This window comes from Microcebus murinus, chromosome 18 (assembly GCF_040939455.1).
Source record: "Microcebus murinus isolate Inina chromosome 18, M.murinus_Inina_mat1.0, whole genome shotgun sequence".
Lineage (NCBI taxonomy): Eukaryota > Metazoa > Chordata > Mammalia > Primates > Cheirogaleidae > Microcebus > Microcebus murinus.
This window is the reverse complement of record NC_134121.1, coordinates 29,190,690-29,209,570: the sequence shown is the minus strand read 5'-3', so window position 1 is coordinate 29,209,570 and position 18,881 is coordinate 29,190,690. Positions and strand designations below refer to the sequence as shown.

Here is an 18,881-nt window from a genome sequence, read left to right as displayed (position 1 = left end):
TTGGAACAATCGAAACTCTCACTGTTAGTGGGAGTGTAAATTGATACTCCATTTTAGAAAAGTAGTATTATCTACTAAAACTGAACATACACATACCCTATATCCCAGTAATTCCACTTTAAGATATATATACTAATTGTAGGATAGTCTTATAGTCATATTATACAATGAAAATGAATGAATGACAACTGCTTGAAACAATATGGATGAATATCACAAATGATATTGAATGAAAGAAACCAGTCCCAGGAATATATACCAGAGGCTCCTAAACTTTCTGTATCACTCCAGCCTTGGTGACAGAGTCTCCAAAAGAAAAGAAATACCTGACGGTTGTGTTTATATTAAGTAGTTAGGTCATAACACCTTAATAATATTTATATTCTAACACCTATTCAAAATGTTTTAAAAACTGTTAAAAATGCACAGAGTTGAAAGAAAAAAAAGTATTTAAATTCTTTTTTTTTTTTTGAGACAGAATCTCACTCTATTGCCCGGGCTAGAGTGCTGTGGCCTCAGCCTCAGCCTATTTCACAGCAACCTCAAACTCCTAGGCTCAAGCAATCCTTCTGCCTCAGCCTCCCAAGTAGCTGGGACTATAGGTATGCGCCACCATAATCGGCTAATTTTTTCTATATATTTTTCGTTGGCCAATTAATTTCTTTGTATTTTTAGTAGGGACCGGGTCTCACTCTTGCTCAGGCTGGTCTTGAACTCCTGACCTTGAGTGATCCTTCTGCCTGGGCTTCCCAGAGTGCTAGGATTACAGGCGTGAGCCACCCCGCCCCGCCTAAGTATTTCATTCTTAATCACAATTACTTACTAATAGGATGTTTGAGTTTGTTGGGCACTGTGCAGCATCTCAATCCTTGAAATCAGATTGAACCACCCCACCCTCATTTCCTGTTCCGTATTGATTCTTGCACATTACTTTTTATCACAGCAACCGCTGAAAACACAGCTTCATGAAGATAAGGCATTATATTGAAAGCAATATAGTATAGCAGTCTAGTAGTTGGCATAGTGTAATACAGATGTTGAAGATTATTTCTCAAATTCAAAATATCTTGCAGTGTCCCAGGGCACCTTGGTGCACAGTTTGGAAACCATGAGCATATAGTGTATGACTCCATTATATAAAGTTCAAAAATGGCAAAATTAAGGTGTAGGAGAGGTTACCCTTGGATGATAGTGACAGTGCAGGAATATCAGGGAGGCTTCTGAGATTCTGATACTGTTTTTATCGTCTGGATGCTGTGTACATATTCACCTTGTGCAAATTTATCAAGCTTTATACTTAGACTATGAGTTCTTCTATATGTATGTTATGCTTCAGTAAGGTTTTTTAAAATCAGCCTTCACCAATCAGATTGTCAAGGTTTAAAAATTCAAGTCATTTATACCCTTTAACCTACAATACCATTTAAAGATTTTTTTCTTCCAGAAATACTTGTTGAGTGTGCAGAAAATTCTAATCAAGGATGTTCAATGCAACATTGTTTATGGTGGCAAAAATAAAAAACAACTGTATGCTAATCAAACAGCATGTAGGGAGAATAAAAAGTTCATTACAAAGTGATATGAATAACATAATCTTGTGTGATTCTTTTTTTTAAGTGGGAGAATATATGTGAATATTTCTATGTGTGCATTGAAAAAGGAATAGAGACGCACAACAGAATTTTAATGGTGTTTACTCAAGAGCTAGGATTGCAGTCACTTTTTACTTTGTATATATGTCCTCTATATATTTTTTTAATGCTTGGATTTTCATGACCATGTGTTACTTTGATAAACAGAAAAACATATTTATTTATTTATTTATTTATTTTTTTTTTTTTATGGAACATCACAGAACTGAAGAAAAACATATTTAAAAGAAATAAAACAGAACTTTTAAGAATAAGATATGTGGGACACAAAGTTGCATAATACTAAGAGGCAAATAGCCTAAATACTGATATTCTAAAAAAAGAATTGTTGGACCGAGTGAGAAATAAGTCCAAGTGGTTGTTTAAAAAGAAAAATAGATAATTCAGCTAATTAGTTAATTTGCTAGCTAGCCAAATCAAGACACATAGGAGAAAGCTCAGATTCTCAAAATTAGAAATGAGAAAGGGAAAACAACCATAGATACAATGGAAAGGAGAAAAATAGCTTTTTAAATCATAGAATAGCTTTTTTGGCTGTGGAATAGCTCATATAATGCTATGCTAATCAGTCTGGAAAACTTGATGAAATTAGGTTTCTAGGAAAGTACAAATGACCAAAGGGAGAACTTAATAACTAAAAACCATGAAAGAAATTGAGAAATTATACTTCTTTTTCTATACCTTTGTAGATGTTGGTTGATAACATTTCTTAAGTCTCTCTTGTTGTCTTACCTTTTCTTCTCTCTTTTCATTTCTTTGCAATTTATTTGTTGAAGAAATAGATTCCTTTGTCCTTTAGGCTCTACAGAGTTCTCTGCAGTCTAGATTTTGCTGATCAATATATAAAACATTATTATCACCCCACAAGGCATTTGTTTCTGTGGAGACTTAACTGGTTTCAGACCAGCTTTTAGTGCTAGGTTCTGAGTTTGGGGGCTGTAAATCATCTATGTATTATGATTTCGGACTCCATGCCCACATGTATCTTGGACTGGAGGTTTCAGTTTTTCATGGGAGACTTTTGGCTAAGGTTGTAGGAGATGTTAGACTTTTTTACTCCTGGCTTTAAGTGAGGTAGGTAATCTCCAGGTCTCTGTTTATGGGATATGCTGCCTGGACTCCTTTCTGGTCTTTGCTTCTCTAACTTGAAACCATTCAGAGGTATAAATTATTCTGTTTTTCTGTCTTGCCAGCTGTTTTTGAGTTTGTGTTTTCTTAATTTTGGACAATGTGGAATTTCAACTCTTAGCTTCAGACATGGCTATTTATCCAAAAGTTATTTTATGATTTTATATCCAGCATTTCTCTGTGTTTGAAAAGGGCTGGAGGATTTACATCTGTGTGAGCGCTGTCTGCCATATTGTTAGAAGTTTTACTCCCATTCCTCTGCAAAACTCAGCTGAAGGTCTTTCTTGGAGTGTTTTGTGTTCCTGCATTCTGCCTGCCTTCCTCGTATAATCTGTGAACATTAGTTGTTTTTCTATTCTGATAGGTTCTAATTTTTTTTTTTTTTGACACAGAGTCTTGCCCTGTCTCCCTGAGTAGAGTGCAGTGGTGTCATCATAGCTCACTGCAACCTCAAACTCCTGGGCTCTGGAATGCTCTTGCCTCAGCCTCCCAAGTAGCTAGGACTAGAAGCGATCACTACAACACCTGGCTAATTTTTTCTATTTTTAATAGAGACGGGGTCTCACTCTTGCTCAGGCTGGTCTCAAACTCCTGAATTCAAGCAATCCTCCCTCCCCAGCCTCCCAGAGTGCTAGGATTAAAGGCATGAACCACCAAGCCTGGCAAGGAGTATATATTTTTTGAAATCAGAGAACAGTTTTTACTGACTTTATATTGTTGTGGGGACTATGGTCCACAAATCAAGCACAGTGCCTTACCAAAATGTTCATGATATTTATTATTATTATTATTATTATTTTTTTTTTTTTGAGACAGAGTCTCACTTTGTTGCCTGGGCTAGAGTGTTGTGGCATCAGCCTAGCTCACAGCAACCTTAAACTCCTGGGCTCAAGCGATCCTACTGCCTCAGCCACCCTAGTAGCTGGGACTACAGGCATGAGCCACCATGCCCGGCTAATTTTTTCTATATATTTTTAGTTGACCAATTAATTTCTATTTTAAGTAGAGATGGGGTCTCGCTCTTGCTCAGGCTGGTTTCCAACTCCTGACCTTGAGCGATCCACCCACTTCGGCCTCCCAGAGTGCTAGGATTACAGGCGTGAGCCACTGTGCCTGGCCCATGATATTTATTAAATTAATAAAACAAATAATAAATAGAATGTTCCTAGTTATAATATTCTTGCCTTTGATGTGAAAATCCCAAAGATGTACAGTAAGCTAAGAGTTTCATGTAATGTATATGCCAGAGTATTTGGTAAAAAGATCAGATGTTAAAATAAGAAACACTTATTTTTTGTCTGGAAATTTAAGTAGCTATCTTCAGAATTTGTTCTTCGTTTTTCCATTTTTGTCATTTTCTCACAAGTAAAAATTTAAGGTATCTATTCCACTAGGTACTGGCACTTTGTTGTTCCTCAAGACTCTAGCTTACTAAGTTTGCACTCAAATTTGTTCTTATAGTTTATTTCATTAGCTTGTTCTATACAGAGTATTATAAAGTCAGGACATAAGACTGCCTACTAAATCTTTCTCCTTAAGGTTGTTACAGTTTGATTGGAAAGACAGTGATAACTGTGTGTGTAATTGGGGTTTTTCCGTAAGCGTGAAATTCACCACAACCAGATGAATCTGGACAGTTTCATTAAATAAAGATGTCATAAAACTAAGTCTTTGATTCTGTGATAATAAACTCCAAAGTAGAGACTTTTTCTTGAATTTATTGATTTCTTCTGAGGTTCTGAGTTCCATCCAAAGTAGGTAACTACCTATTTGGATTTTTCATTCAGAAAATATTAAAGTATACCTAGTGCTAGGCACTGTGCTAGGTATTGGGGAGTGACTGTGGTCACCTCACACAATGTAGAGTGTAAGGGAATGGCATATTTCACAAATGACTATTTAAGCGAATGCATGCATGCATGCATGCCTTGATGCCACTGTGGAGAAGGAAAAATGCAGTGTGTTATGGGAAGTCTAACAGGAAACAAAGTTCAAGTTATATAATTCCATTTTTGTTCTTAAATTGTGTATCTACATTATATATGCATACATGTAAAAGTCTAAAATGATAGCCAATAAAATGCTTATATATATGGTATTGGATTTACATCTCAAATCATTCACCTAGATTACTGCAAAGGTTTGGTAGAACTGGTCTTTCCATCACCACTCTTGCCTTCCTCTAATCAACTGTCTACACGGTAGCCAGAATGATCTTTTTAAACAATGAATAATATCATACCATTCCCTTGTTTAAACCATTCAGTGGCACCCCCAATGCACTTAAAACATAACCCAAAATCTTTAATGTGACCTATGAGTTCCTAAAAGTCATCTGAACCCTGCTTATCTTTCTGACCTCACCTTTTAGTGTTCTTTCTCCGTCTCTTACATTCCTGCCATCTTAGCTTTCTTAGCTCGTGACTTTTGCACACATATGCTGCTGCCTCCACATGAAGCACTGCGGCTTGATTCTTTGCCTGGTTTATTTGTAACTCATCCAAATAGTCTCAATGGCTAGGTCACTTCTTCACCAAGACCTTTCCCTGACTCCCCAGTCTAAATTCTGTTTCTTGGCTGGGCACGGTGGCTCAAGCCTGTAACCCTAGAACCTTGGGAGGCTGAGGAGGGAGAATAGCTGGAGGCCAGGAGTTGGAAACCAGTCTGGGCAATAGTGAAACCTCATCTCTACAAAAAATAAAAAATTAGCCAGGCATGGTAGCGCATGCCTGTAGTCCCAGCTACTTGGGAGGCTGAGGCAAGAGAATTGCTTGAATCCAGGACTTTGAGGTTGCAGTGTGCTATGATGATGCCACTGCACTCTAGCCTGGACAACAGAGGAAGATCCCGTCTTTTGTGTCTGTGTGTACACACATTAGTGTGTCTTTTCATAGTTATTCTTAGTTTTGGACTCAATTTCTTTTATATCTTTTTCTAAACCTTTCTAAGTTTTTGTTGTTGGAAATAAAACTACATTCCCTTATAGCTTGTTGTAATTTTGAATTGACTTGGGAAGCAGCCATGCCAGTTTAGAATCCCTTGGTTTAAGGAAGGCTTTCATACCCGTCTTTATCCCCCAGAGAGTTCTCTGGCTTTGGGGCTGTCTTGCACTGCAAGACACTTTCTAACACTATTTTTATTTTATTCTTTGAAAGCCCCTATTTCTAAAAACACTACGAGGCCATTCGTCTTTTTATTAGACTCCTTTGTGTATTAAAGATACTAACTCTTACACATGTATGCTACTAATATTTTATTTTGCTTTATTGTACAGCATTTTTTTATTTTGTGTATTTTATATCCATGGACATTTTAGGTTTTAATGTAGTCACTTCTTTATGATTTTTAGCTGTGATAAGATGCCTAGAAGGGCAACGTTACCTGGAAGCTTTTAGTACTGCAATTATTTAGTTTTTTAACACTTTTAAAACTTTGATAAATCTGGAATTTATTAATATTTTTGTTACATAATATTTTATCAGATAGACATCTTTGTTTCCCCATTTTTATGTACTTTTTATTAACTAAGTTTTTGTTTCCTCAGTGATTTAAAATTTTTTTTTTGTCATTTCTTAATTTTTACATACACTAAGGTCTGTTTTTGAACTTTGCATTTTGTCTATCTTCATACCTATATAATGTTTTAGTTATATTTTTGTTACCTTTTTATATCTGATGGGAAGTAATTTGCCTACTTCTAGAAATAAGCTTGTTTTTCTTTTTTTCTTTTTCTTTCTTTCTTTTTTGAGACAGAGTCTCGCTTTGTTGCCCGGGCTAGAGTGAGTGCCGTGGTGTCAGCCTGGCTCATAGGCTCCTCAATCTCCTGGACTCAAGCAATCCTGCTGCCTCAGCCTCCCAAGTAGCTGGGACTACAGGCATGCGCCACCATGCCCGGCTAATTTTTCTATATATATTAGTTGGCCATTTAATTTCTTTCTATTTATAGTAGAGACAGGGTCTCGCTCTTGCTCAGGCTGGTTTCGAACTCCTGATCTTGAGCAATCCGCCAGCCTCAGCCTCCCAGAGTGCTAGGATTACAGGCGTGACCACCACGCCGGCCAAGCTTGTTTTTCTTTATTTTCTTTAAGGTACAAACTGCTAAAAGTAGTGATAGAGCCCTTTAGTAACCTCATTATTCTGTGGATACAGAATGTAAACAACTGTAACAATGAACTAAAATAATTAAAGTTTTAAAAACCTGATATGAAAATAATTACCATAACCTAAAACATCAGTTTTCTCTCCTAAGCTCTGTTTCATAAGCTGTAGGAATCTGTGAAGGGATTAATCTTTAAAGTTTCTATTATTTATATTAAAAAGTTTTAAATTGTCCATTTTATGCTTTTTTGTGTTTCCTGTTATATTATCTTCAAGAGGCAATACAGTGAAGTTGTTAAGAACATGGATATAGGGATATACTGCCTGGGGTCAGATTCCTGCTTTGTCACTTACTAATTGTATGAGTTTCAACAGATTATTTAACTCTATACACCTCGGTTTCCTCATCTGTAAAAGGATAGAATAAGTTATTTATCAAAAGTACTAGAACAGTACCTGGCGCATATAAGATTTCTGTAACAGCAGGGCATGGTGGCACTCTGGGAGGCTGAGGCGGGCGGTCAGGAGTTCAAAACCAGCCTGAGCAAGAGCGAGACCCCGTCTCTACTATAAAAAAATAGAAAGAAATTAATTGGCCAACTAAAATATATATATATAAAAATTAGCCGGGCATAGTGGCACATGCCTGTAGTCCCAGCTACTCGGGAGGCTGAGGCAGCAGGATTGCTTGAGCCCAGGAGTTTGAGGTTGCTGTGAGCTAGGCTGACGCCACGGCACTCACTCTAGCCTGGGCAACAAAGCAAGACTCTGTCTCCAAAAAAAAAAAAAAAAAAAGATTTCTGTAAGGATTAAATGCTATTTTTATTCCAGATTGGTATCCCAAAACACCTTTACTTCAAAAAATGAGTTAATTTGCCTTTTTTGGATTTGAATAACTTGGTAAGGATGAATTGAAACAATTAAATTGTTACCCTCTCGCCACAATTTAAATGTGAGCCTTTTTTTTTTTTTTTTTTTTTTTTTTGAAACAGAGTCTCACTGTTGCCCAGGCTAGAGTGAGTGCCATGGCATTAGCCTAGCTCACAGCAACCTCAAACTTCTGGGCTCAGGCAATCCTCCTGCCTCAGCCTCCCAAATAGCTGGGACTATAGGCAGGCAGCACCCTGCCCAGCTAATTTTTTCTATATATTTTTAGTTTGCCAATTAATTTCTTTCCATTTTTAGTAGAGACAGGGTCTCTCGCTCTTGCTCAGGCTGGTTTCGAACTCCTGACCTTGAGCAACCCTCCTGCCTCGGCCTCCCAGAATGCTAGGATTGCAGGTGTGATTCTTCGCGCTCAGCCTGAGCCCATTTTTTAACTACAAAAACTGAACACCTGAATAAAGAAAAGTGCTGGTATTTGTTAATAAGGCATATTTTAAAGCTATAAAGCGGCAACTTTTCTAAATTCAATTTTCAAATCCATTTAGCATACACCATTTAGATACACCAGTATAATTCATTTAGATATACCAGTTTTTAGTCATTAAAAGGATAGAGTTGTAGAACACATAAAATTTGTTTTTATTTGACTAGTGAGTACAGGAAAATAGTTGTATAACTGATTTTCGATTCTTCTACTTAATAGAAGAAATTCTGAGTGGGACGTGGTGGTTCTCTCTTTTAGTCCCAGCTCCTCAGAAGGCTGAGACAGGAGGATTGCTTGAACCCAGGAATTCATGACCAGCCTGGGTCACAGAGTGAGACAGCATCTCTTAAAAAAAAGAAATTCTAATCCTTAAGTTTGGTAATGATGAGCCTGTCATTTTGGTAAGAAGCTAGTTGTGTGTTTTTTGAGACAGTCTCACTCTGTTGCCCAGGCTAGAGTACCGTGGAGTCAGCCTAGCTCACAGCAACCTCAAACTCCTGGGCTCAGGCGATCCTCCTGCCTCAACCTCCTGAGTCGCTGGGACTGCAGGCATGCGCCACTGTGCCTGGCTAATTTTTTCTGGGTTTTTTTTTTGTTTGTTTGTTTGTTTTTTAGTTTTTTGGCTAATTTCTTTCTATTTGTAGTAGAGACAGGGTCTCACTCATGCTCAGGCTGGTCTCAAACTCCTGAGCTTAAGCAATCCTCCTGCCTCGGCCTCCCAAAGTAGTGTTTTGTTTTGTTTTTGAGCCACCACCCCTGGCTGTAAGATTTTTATCTTAGTGTTTTTGGAGTGTATGTATTTATTTTCGGAACTGTGTTCTTCTGTCTCAAATCAGAAATTTATCACAGTAAGCCTGCAAATAGGAATTTGGGTAATAAATTCTCCACTTTGTTTTCCTTGAGTTATTCTGTATTCATTAATAGTCAAGTAAATATGACAATAATCAATAATAGTGAATTTTACTGTATACATTCCCAGAACTACTTATTTTTCTGTAGCAGAAAATAGTCATCTCCAAAAATAGCAAATCTTTCCTTATGAAGGTTTTAATGTTAATATGAATATTTGTCTATTACGATGATAACATTTATGCCTCTCCTTTTTCTCATCATGTGGTAGTCCCTGTCTCCTCTCCCCTCCAGCAGTTATGGATTTTTTGCAGCAGTCTTTATGGGTTTGCATTAAAATATATGCCTAATTTAACCTTGCCTCCATTGTGACTAATAATTTATGCCCAAGAATGTGCTGAGTTTTTAGTATGTGTTCCCTGCACAAAGTAAAGTTAACTGGCCCTTTTGGTGAATGAACTCTAGACCTTGTTCTTTTCCTGAAACCTGTATTTTCTTCAGCTGAACTAAGTGTTCAGTGCCTGTAATATAAAGTGAACTAATCTAACAAAATTCCTACCTTCTAAGGCACTGTATTATTTATATAGCATATGTAAATTCAAAAGCATTTGGTGGAATTGAGGCTAAGGGGGAAGGGCAATAGTATTTGTCTCTTTTTATCCATGTGCACATATTATTTTAGATAAACATTTTAACACATTTCTTAAAGTGGTATTTTAAACCAGTTCTAAAAAGTTGGAGTGTATAAATGGTTGTGACTTGATTAGAAATCCTGCCATTCTGGATTGCTATAGACACGCTCCTCTGTTAGTATGTTTGTGAACTGTCATGCTCAGAACTGAACTTGATTCTTGAGATGGTCTGAAGAGCCCCTAGTAGAGCATATTGACCAGCTCTGTTTTCTGGACATTATCTCTTCTATTATTTTGATAATTTTACATTAAGTTCTGGTTTTGTTTAAGGAAAAAACTGAACAGTTTTATGTTTCTTGAATTTAACAGTTTTTATGTTTAATAAATATATAATTATGTACCTTTGTAGTACTTACCATGTTCCAGGTACTGTTCTAAGTTTTTTAACAAATATTTTTAACAATTATATACAACTATTAAAATGTTTTTGTATGAATTGTAGAAATTTGTGTTACATTTCTCTTATCATGAGAGTGTTTCCTGATAATACTGTGTGATGATACTGACTTTGAATCATTAAATTCATCAGATTATATTATATTCATCATTATATTCATCAAATATAATGAAAATAGAAATTAAAATTAAACTAAAAAAATTTAAAGTCATTATATTGTTTTTTATTCCAGCTTTATCAACAAGGACGCTTATGTCAACTGGGAAGTGAATTTTGTGAATTGGAAGTTTTTGCTAAAGTATTGAGAGCTTTGGATAAAAGGTAAATTCTTTTTTAAAAAATTGTTGTAAAATATATGTAACATAAAATTTACCATTTTAACCATTTTTAAGTATACAATTCAGTGGCATTAAATATATTCACATTGTTGTGCAGTCATCAAGACGATCCATTTGCAGAACTTGTTCATCATCCCCCGCAAAATTCTGTACCCATAAAATAATAACTCCTCTTCCTTCCTCCCCTCAGTCTCTAGCAACCACCATTGTACTTTCTGTTTCTGTGAGTTTGACCACTCTGGTACTCCATAAAAGTGGAATTCTATGTTTGCCGTTATGTGTCTGTCTTATTCTGTTTTATTTCACTTAGCATAATGTTTTTAGGGTTTATGTGGTAGCATGTGTCATAGTTTTTCATTTCTTTTTGAGGCTAGATAATATCCTATTATATGCACATATCCCATTTTGTTTATCCATGGCTGTTTCCATCTTGGCTAGTGTGAATAATACTGCTGTGAACATGAGTATACAAGTATCTCTTTGAGTTCTTGCTTTTAATTATTTTAGTTACGTACTCAGAAGTGGAATTGCTGGATCATATGGTGATTCTATTTTAATTTTCATTTTAATTTTTTTAACGAGTATCTTGCTATGTTGCCCAAGCTGGTCTTGAACTCCTGGGCTCAAGCAATCCTTCCTCAGCCTCCTGAGTAGCTGGGACTATAGATGTGTACCACTATGCCTGGCTACTATTTTTAATTTTTTTTAGGAACTACCGTACTGTTTTCCATAAATTCATTTTTAGGTAACATACATACATACATACATACATACATACTATTTTTAATTTTTTTTAGGAACTACCGTACTGTTTTCCATAAATTCATTTTTAGGTAACATACATACATACATACATACATACATACATACATACATACATACATTCATTCATTCATTCATTCATTCATTTATTTGAGACAGAGTTTCACTTTGTTGCCCAGGCTAGAGTGAGTGCCATGGCGTCAGCGTAGCTCATAGCAACCTCAAACTCCTAGGCTCAAGTGATCCTCCTGCCTCAGCCTCCCGAGTAGCTGGGACTACAGGCATGCGCCACCATGCCCGGCTAATTTTTTCTATGTATATTAGTTGGCCAATTAATTTCTTTTTTATTTATAGTAGAGACGGGGTCTCGCTCTTGCTCAGGCTGGTTTCGAATTCCTGACCTTGAGCAATCCACCTGCCTCGGCCTCCCAGAGTGCTAGGATTACAGGTGTGAGCCACCGCGCCCGGCCGGTAACATTTACTTTTTAACCAGTTCCTTATGTGATATGGAAAGTACTTCATAGGTATGATCATATTAGAAAACTTAGAATGGTTAAAATAATCTTTCCTTTACACATGTAGTGCCAATATAAATCTCTGAAATTATTTTATTGAGAAATTGTCTCAAATTGGCTTTTCTGTATATCTGCTATTATTTTACCATGTATTATGTTACTTTATTTACAGTTGTTACTAGAAGCCCAAAAGCTCTGATTTGCCTTTTTCTGGTCACTACTTCCCCTTCCCAGGGTAACCACTCTGTTCATTTTGCCTGTTTTAGAACTTCATATATAGTTTGTTCATTCTCATTGCTATATATGTATAGTGTTTCATCATGTGAATATGTCATCATTTATTCATTCTATTAGTAATGAACATTTAGGCTATTATCAGTTTTTAGCTATTATAAATAGTGCTACGGTGAAGATTCTTGTACATTTCTTTTGGTGAACATATGTATATATGTCTGTTAGATAAATACCTAGAAGTAGAATTTTCTTTTTCTCTCCTCTCCCCTCCCCTCCCCTCCCCCCTCCTCTACTCTCCTCCCTTAAACTCATTGGCTCAAGCGATCCTACTGCCTCAGCCTCCCAAGTAGCTGGAACTACAGGCACACGCAACCATGCCTGGCTAACTTTTTCTATATATTTTTTGTTGTCCAGCTAATTTCTTTCTATTTTTAATAGAGACGGGGTCTTTGCTCTTGCTCAGGTTAGTCTTGAACTCCTGAGCTCAAGCGATCCTCCCCGCCTTGGCCTCCCAGAGTGCTAGGATTATAGGCGTGAGCCACCACACCCAGCCTAGGAGGAGAATTTGAAAGCAATTTATTTTAAGACTTATAACTTGAGGAGTGCCCACCAGCATGATACAGAATAAGGTAAAAATATTGTCACAGTAATTGTACAGCTCAAACAACTAAGCTTGGTGTCAAAGAGAAGAAGGTTGTACTGTCTGCCTCTATCCCCTTTGGAAAGTTAACACTCTGGCAATTTAGCTTTTTGGGTTCATGAAATGGAGACTGAATTCATCTTCTTCATTGTAGGTGTTGTCATGTAGTAGGAGCCATGAGGGGATGATCTGGCTTTTGATTGAACTTACTGTCTTATTTAGTATTTTCCCCTAAATTTGTTTTAACTGCCATTTCTTTTTCATAACCCACATTTCTAGAAAAATAAGAATATAGTTTCACAAAATATTGCTGTTCTCTAATAATATTGCAAAGTTGTTTTATTTGTTCAACAAATTAGCTGAGTCAGTACTTGTCGAATGCTTAGTATGTGCAGGTACTGTTCTAGATGCTGGAGGTGCAGCAGTGAATAAGGTCTACAGAGCCCTTTCTCGTGGAGTTTGTATTTTAGAGAGTGACGATAAAATAATAAACAAGTAAATAAATAGCATGATTTCAGCATCCAAGGATAACTTTGAAAAGTGGCCTATGTACCAAGATTTTAGAAAAATTTCTTGGTCGATTAATTATAATTAGTCTAAAAAAATAAATGAGAACTCAATTTTAGTAAAAAAGACTATAGAAAAGCTTTAAAAAGCATTCCTTAAGGAAAGGTCAGCTTTCTGGGATTTGAATTTCTCTGTGCAATTCCCAACATGGCTATTGTAAAGATTTAGTGGAATGCCTCTTTTTCATCTCTTAGGTTATCTTTCACCAAGTCTACAAATCCTTTGGTAAGTGTTTTATATGTTTGTGAAACTAAAAGCCTGTAATTTGACCCTTTTTCCCTTCATTCCAAGCAGTTACAATTTTGTTCTTCCAAGATTTTTTTATTGAGATATAATTCACATACCATAAAACTCAACATTTTAAATTGTACCATTCACTTATTCACAAAGTTTTGTAGCCATAACCACTGTCTAATTGTAGAACATTTACTCACCTCAAAAAGAAACCATTAATAGTTATTCTCTATTTCTTCTTATCCTTAGTCTCTGGCTGACCATTAATCTATTTTCTATTTCTATGGATTTGCCTGTTCTAGATATTTCATATAAATGGAATCATACAATGTATGGTCTTTTGTGACTGACTGTCTGACTTAGCATGTTTTCAAGGCTCATTCATGTTATTCCTTGAATAATTTTCCATTGTAAGTATAATACTGCATTTTGTTTATCCAGTCACCTAATGGATGAATATTTGGGTTGTTTCCACCTTTTGGCTATTATGAATAATGCTGTTATGAACATTCTTGGTCAAGATTTTATATAGAGACATATTCTTAGTTGTCTTGGGTATATAACTAGGATGTACACATATGGTAACCCTGTGTTTAACTTTTTGAGGATCTGCTAACTCTTTTCACAGCAGCTGCACCGTTTTACATTCCCATCACTAGTGTATGAGGGTTCCAATTTGGCCACATGCCAACACTTAAAAAATATATATTTCTGGACATGGTGGTTCATGCCTATAATCCCATCACTTGGGAAAACCAAGGGAGATCGCTTGAGGCCAGGAGTTAAAGACCAGCCTGAGCAACTGTCTAGACAGAAAAATTTAAAAAATTAACCGGGCATGGTGGTGGCGTGCACCTACAGTCCTAGCTACTTGGGAGGCTGAGGCAAGAGGATCACTTGAGCTTAGGAGTTTGAGGCTGCAGTAAGCTATGATGATGTCACTGCAATCTCCATCTTGGGAGACAGAGTGAGACCCTATCTCTAAAAAATTTTTTTGAAAATTATTAATAGCCATTCTTTTGGCTATGAAGTGATATCATTGTGATTTTTGGTTTGCATTTCCCTAATCACTAATGATGTTGAGCATCTTAACTTGTGTTTATTGTCCATTTGTATATCTTCTTTGGAGAAATGTCTGTTCAAATCCATTGCCTATTTTTAATAGGTTATTTGTCTTTTTATTGTTGAATTGTAATTTGGTTTTTAAAGCTGATTTTAGAAGTTAGCCTCATCCTTCATTGCCATCAAGTTATACACTGTACTTCCTGAGAGTTATATTCATTGAGTGAAGATATTAGGCTAAATTTTGAGTTATCATAGCCTCATAATTCATAAGGCAAAACACTTTTTAACTTATTCCATCCTGGAAAATAATAATGCTGTGGTTTAAAAGGGAAGCAGCTAGCACCTTCCAAAAGGACAAAAGTAAGTTACCACTATAAAATAAGCCTTTTTCTTCTCTTTCAGACATTTGCTTCATCATTGTTTTCAGGCTTTGATGGATCATGGTGTTAAAGTTGCTTCTGTCTTGGCCTACTCATTCAGTAGACGGTGCTCTTACATCGCAGAATCAGATGCTGCAGTAAAGGAAAAAGCCATTCAGGTTGGCTTTGTTTTAGGTAAGTAATGATAAAATAGAGGAGTATTTTGTTCTGTGATAGACTCAGAATTAAACCTGCTGACAATAAAGAATTTCCCCAGGACATTACCCAAAGTCTATGTAAGGAGGTTATGAGAAGAATGTCAGAAGAACTACTTGTCATTTATTGAACATTAGTTCTGTGCCAAGCACGATACTAGGCATTTAAATGGTATCTTTCCAAATCCTTGTGACATTCCAATGAAGTGATGGTATTAATACTACTTTACTATGAGGAAACAGAAAAGTTGAATAACTGGCTCAAGTCACATACCTGGTAGTGGAGCTAAGTTTAGAATCCTGTGTCTGTATGATTCCAAAGCACATGTCTTTCCACCATGTCATGCTGCTGCCACCAGCCTCTTTCACCTGCTTACTCTAGGCTGTAGCATGGGACATAATCCTTTTGGGGCATCAGTTTTCCCCTCTCTAAAATGAGGATTATTGTATTTCTTCATGGGGATGTTATGAGGGTAGTGAAAACAAATGTAAAAGCAGTCAGAAAAAGTTTTGTATGCTATACATATAGAAAAATATCGTTTAGTGTTTGTATAACATTTTTATGGTTTTTACAAATCTATATATGTATGTTTCACACAACTATTTACAAAGTTGCTGCTACCTTTTTTCTTTATAGTTATTTATTTATTTATTTATTGAGACAGAGTCTCACTTTGTTGCCCAGGCTGGAGTGAGTGCTGTGGTATCTGCCTAGCTCACAGCAACCTCAGTCTCCTGGGCTCAAGCGATCCTACTGCCTCAGCCTCCCGAGTAGCTGGGACTACAGGCATATGCCACCATGCCCAGCTAATTTTTTGTGTATATGTTTTTAGTTGGTCAATTAATTTGTTTCTATTTTTAGTAGAGACAGGGTCTCGCTCTTGCTCAGGCTAGTTTTGAACTCTTGACCTCGAGTGATCAGCCCGCCTCGGCCTCCCAGAGTGCTAGGATTACAGGCATGAGCTGCCACGCCCGGCCTAAAGGTTTTTTTTGTTTTTTTTTTTTTATTGATTGCAGATTGACAGGTAGTTGCAAAAGAATACCAAGAGTTCTTTAAAGCATTCCTCCAGCTTCCTCCAGTGGTGACATATTATATAACTGTAGAATAATATCAAAATCAGGAAATTGACATTGGTATTTTAGTGTTAACTAGACTGTAGGCCTTATTTATTTTTTATCAGTGTTCACATGCACTCATTTTGTGTGTGTTTCTGTGCAATCGATTCCAAGTAAAGAGTCATACAACTACCATCAATATCAGGATACAGATCAGGAGCTGCAACACTGGAAAAATGGCAGAGCAAGAGGAAAGGAAAAAATCCCTCCTGAAAAAGAGGAAGGCTTACCAAGCCCTCAAAGCCAACCAAGCAAAGCAGGCACTTTTGGCAAAGAAGGAGCAGAGGAAAGGAAAAGGGCCAAGTTTAAGTGACTGGAATCGTTTCTACATGATTCCTGGCAGCAGCAACGCGACAGGGTGCATCTCAGACGACTAGAAGTAAAACCTCATGCCTTAAAGTTGTCTGATAAACATTCCATGGCCTTAGTTGTACGCATCCAAAGGATTAATGGGGTGAGCTCACTGGTGCAAAAGACCATCGTGAGACATCACCTAAAGAAAAATTTTCAGTGGTGTCTTTGTTAGAGCCTAAAATTGCTGCATATGGTGGAACCTTATGTGACCTGGTGAGTTCCAAATCTGAAGTCTCTCCAGGAACTCATCTTGAAATGTGGACAAGCAAAGATCAAGAATAAGACCATCCCTGTGACAGATAACACAGTGATTGAAGAGCACCTGGGGAAGTTTGGTGTCATTTGCTTGGAAGACCTCTCAGTGGCTCATCATGCTACTGAGAATAAAGTGGGCTTTCTCAAGGAGATGGGCTCACCCAGCTATCGAGGTGAACGCATCAATCAGCTCATCCGCCAGCTGAACTAGACTCAGAATATCTGAAAGCACAGTGCATTGAGAGCATGTATTTTTGAGTTTTGGAATTATGAAGTATCTTCAGAGAAGACTATTTTCACGCTATCTTCAAAAACAAAGGGAAGAGTCAGGGAAAAGACAGTCAGTTATGCTCATGGCAGGAACCTCTCATCACAGTCCAGTTCCAAGGAAAAATTCCAGTGTTTTCCACTTTGGCTGCTGCCACCTCTGAAATCACATTCCATGGAGAAAGGAGTACAGCTTTGTCGATCTTCTATCCTTAGGTGTTAAACATTGGTGAATGAATGACTCAAGCATGTGTACGAGGATCCCTAAGACTCTTGCAATAGTGGTCCAAGTCCAAATGCATACTTGAATCTGGGTATTCCCAGGGCTTTGTTTTGAAAAGACTTGAAATACAATTGGGAAGGAGAATGCAAAAAAAAAAAAAAAAAAAAAAAATCAGGATGCAGTACTGTTCTATCACTACTGACTACCTTTCGTTTTTAACTTCTCATATTAATGTGTGCGTGTACATGTTTTTTCTCTCTCAGTCTCTCGTGCACACATGTGCATACAAATTTTCACAACCATTTTCTTCAATCTTAGAATAAGTCTTTGTACTGGTCAAAGACAACTTGCTGGAGGAACTTTGGAGCTTTTTCTTTTCCCTCCCTCCCTCCCACCCTCCTTCCTCTCCCTCACCTTCCTCCCTCCCTCCTTTTCTTTTCTCTTTTCTTTCTTTTCCTTTCTCTCTCTTTCTTTTTTCCCTCCCCTCCCCTCCCCTTCCCTCCCCCCCCTTTCTCTGTTTCTCTCTTCCTTCCTTCTTTCCTTTCTTTTCCTTTTTCCCTTCCTTTCTAGAAATGGAGTCTTGCTCTGTTGCCCAGGCTAGAGTGCAGTAGTGCGATCATAGCTCACTGGAGCCTGGAACACCTGGGCTTAGACGATCCTCCCACCTCAGCCTCCCAAGTAGCTAGGACTACAGGCATGTGCCAACATGCCCAGCTAATTTCTCTGTATTTTTTTGTAGAGATAAGGTCTCACTGTCTTGCCCAGGCTGGTCTCAAACACTTCGCCTCAAGCAATCCTTCTGCCTTTGCCTCCCAGAGTGCTGGGAGTACAGGTGTGAGCTACTGCACCCAGTCCAGAATATTCTTTTCTGAAAAGAGCCCTCAGTATTGATCCTTTAACAGTCTCATGGAATGTTAGTTTTGATAAAGAATTGACAAAGGAATGAATGTCTGTAACAGTGGAGTGTTTGTGATCTTGGCAAATGTTAATAATGACATCCTTTTACTTATAAATGGTCATGTAAAAATCTGTATGGGAGAAATTTAGTATCAAGGAAGGTGAAAGACAGGAAGGTTCATCGTGACAAGGTGCCCTGTCATCTCCACATATACCAGTTTGGCTGTTGTAATGAGCCAGAGAGATAAATCAGAGAACCAAGGCCTTAGCAAACTCATATTGTCAGTCTTAATCCTAAAATTATCCAGAAAGTAAATAAACATTGTACCAGAAATGTATAGTGATAGAGATAATTTTTAAAAATAGCCTTATTGAGATATAATTCACATATCATATAGTTCATCCATGGAAAATATACAAAGCAGTAGTTTTTAGTATGTTCACAGAGTTGTGCAAACATTATCACAGTAAGTTTTAGACCATTGTCACCACCTCAAAAAGAAAGCCATACCTGGCCAGGCGTGGTGGCTGATGCCTGTAATCCTAGCACTCTGTGAGGCCAAAGTGGGAAGATCCATTGAGGTCAGGAGTTTAAGACCAGCCTCAGCAACAGGAAGACAGACCCCCTCTCTACTAAAAAAAAATAAAAAATAGA

The 18,881-nt window shown here is 37.2% G+C and overlaps 1 protein-coding gene and 1 pseudogene across 1 annotated transcript in view; both read left to right on the top strand.

The window, feature by feature from the left end:
* APPBP2 (amyloid beta precursor protein binding protein 2) overlaps positions 1 to 18,881 on the top strand; it is a 66,068-nt gene that overhangs the window by 7,894 nt on the left and 39,293 nt on the right. Inside the window, exons 2-3 of the mRNA XM_012776288.3 lie at positions 10,418 to 10,506; positions 14,943 to 15,094. Of these exons, the coding sequence (XP_012631742.1) occupies positions 10,418 to 10,506; positions 14,943 to 15,094 (241 nt within the window). The remainder of the gene's footprint in view (positions 1 to 10,417; positions 10,507 to 14,942; positions 15,095 to 18,881) is intronic.
* On the top strand, positions 15,935 to 17,515 carry LOC105877762 (ribosomal protein uL30-like pseudogene; annotated as a pseudogene).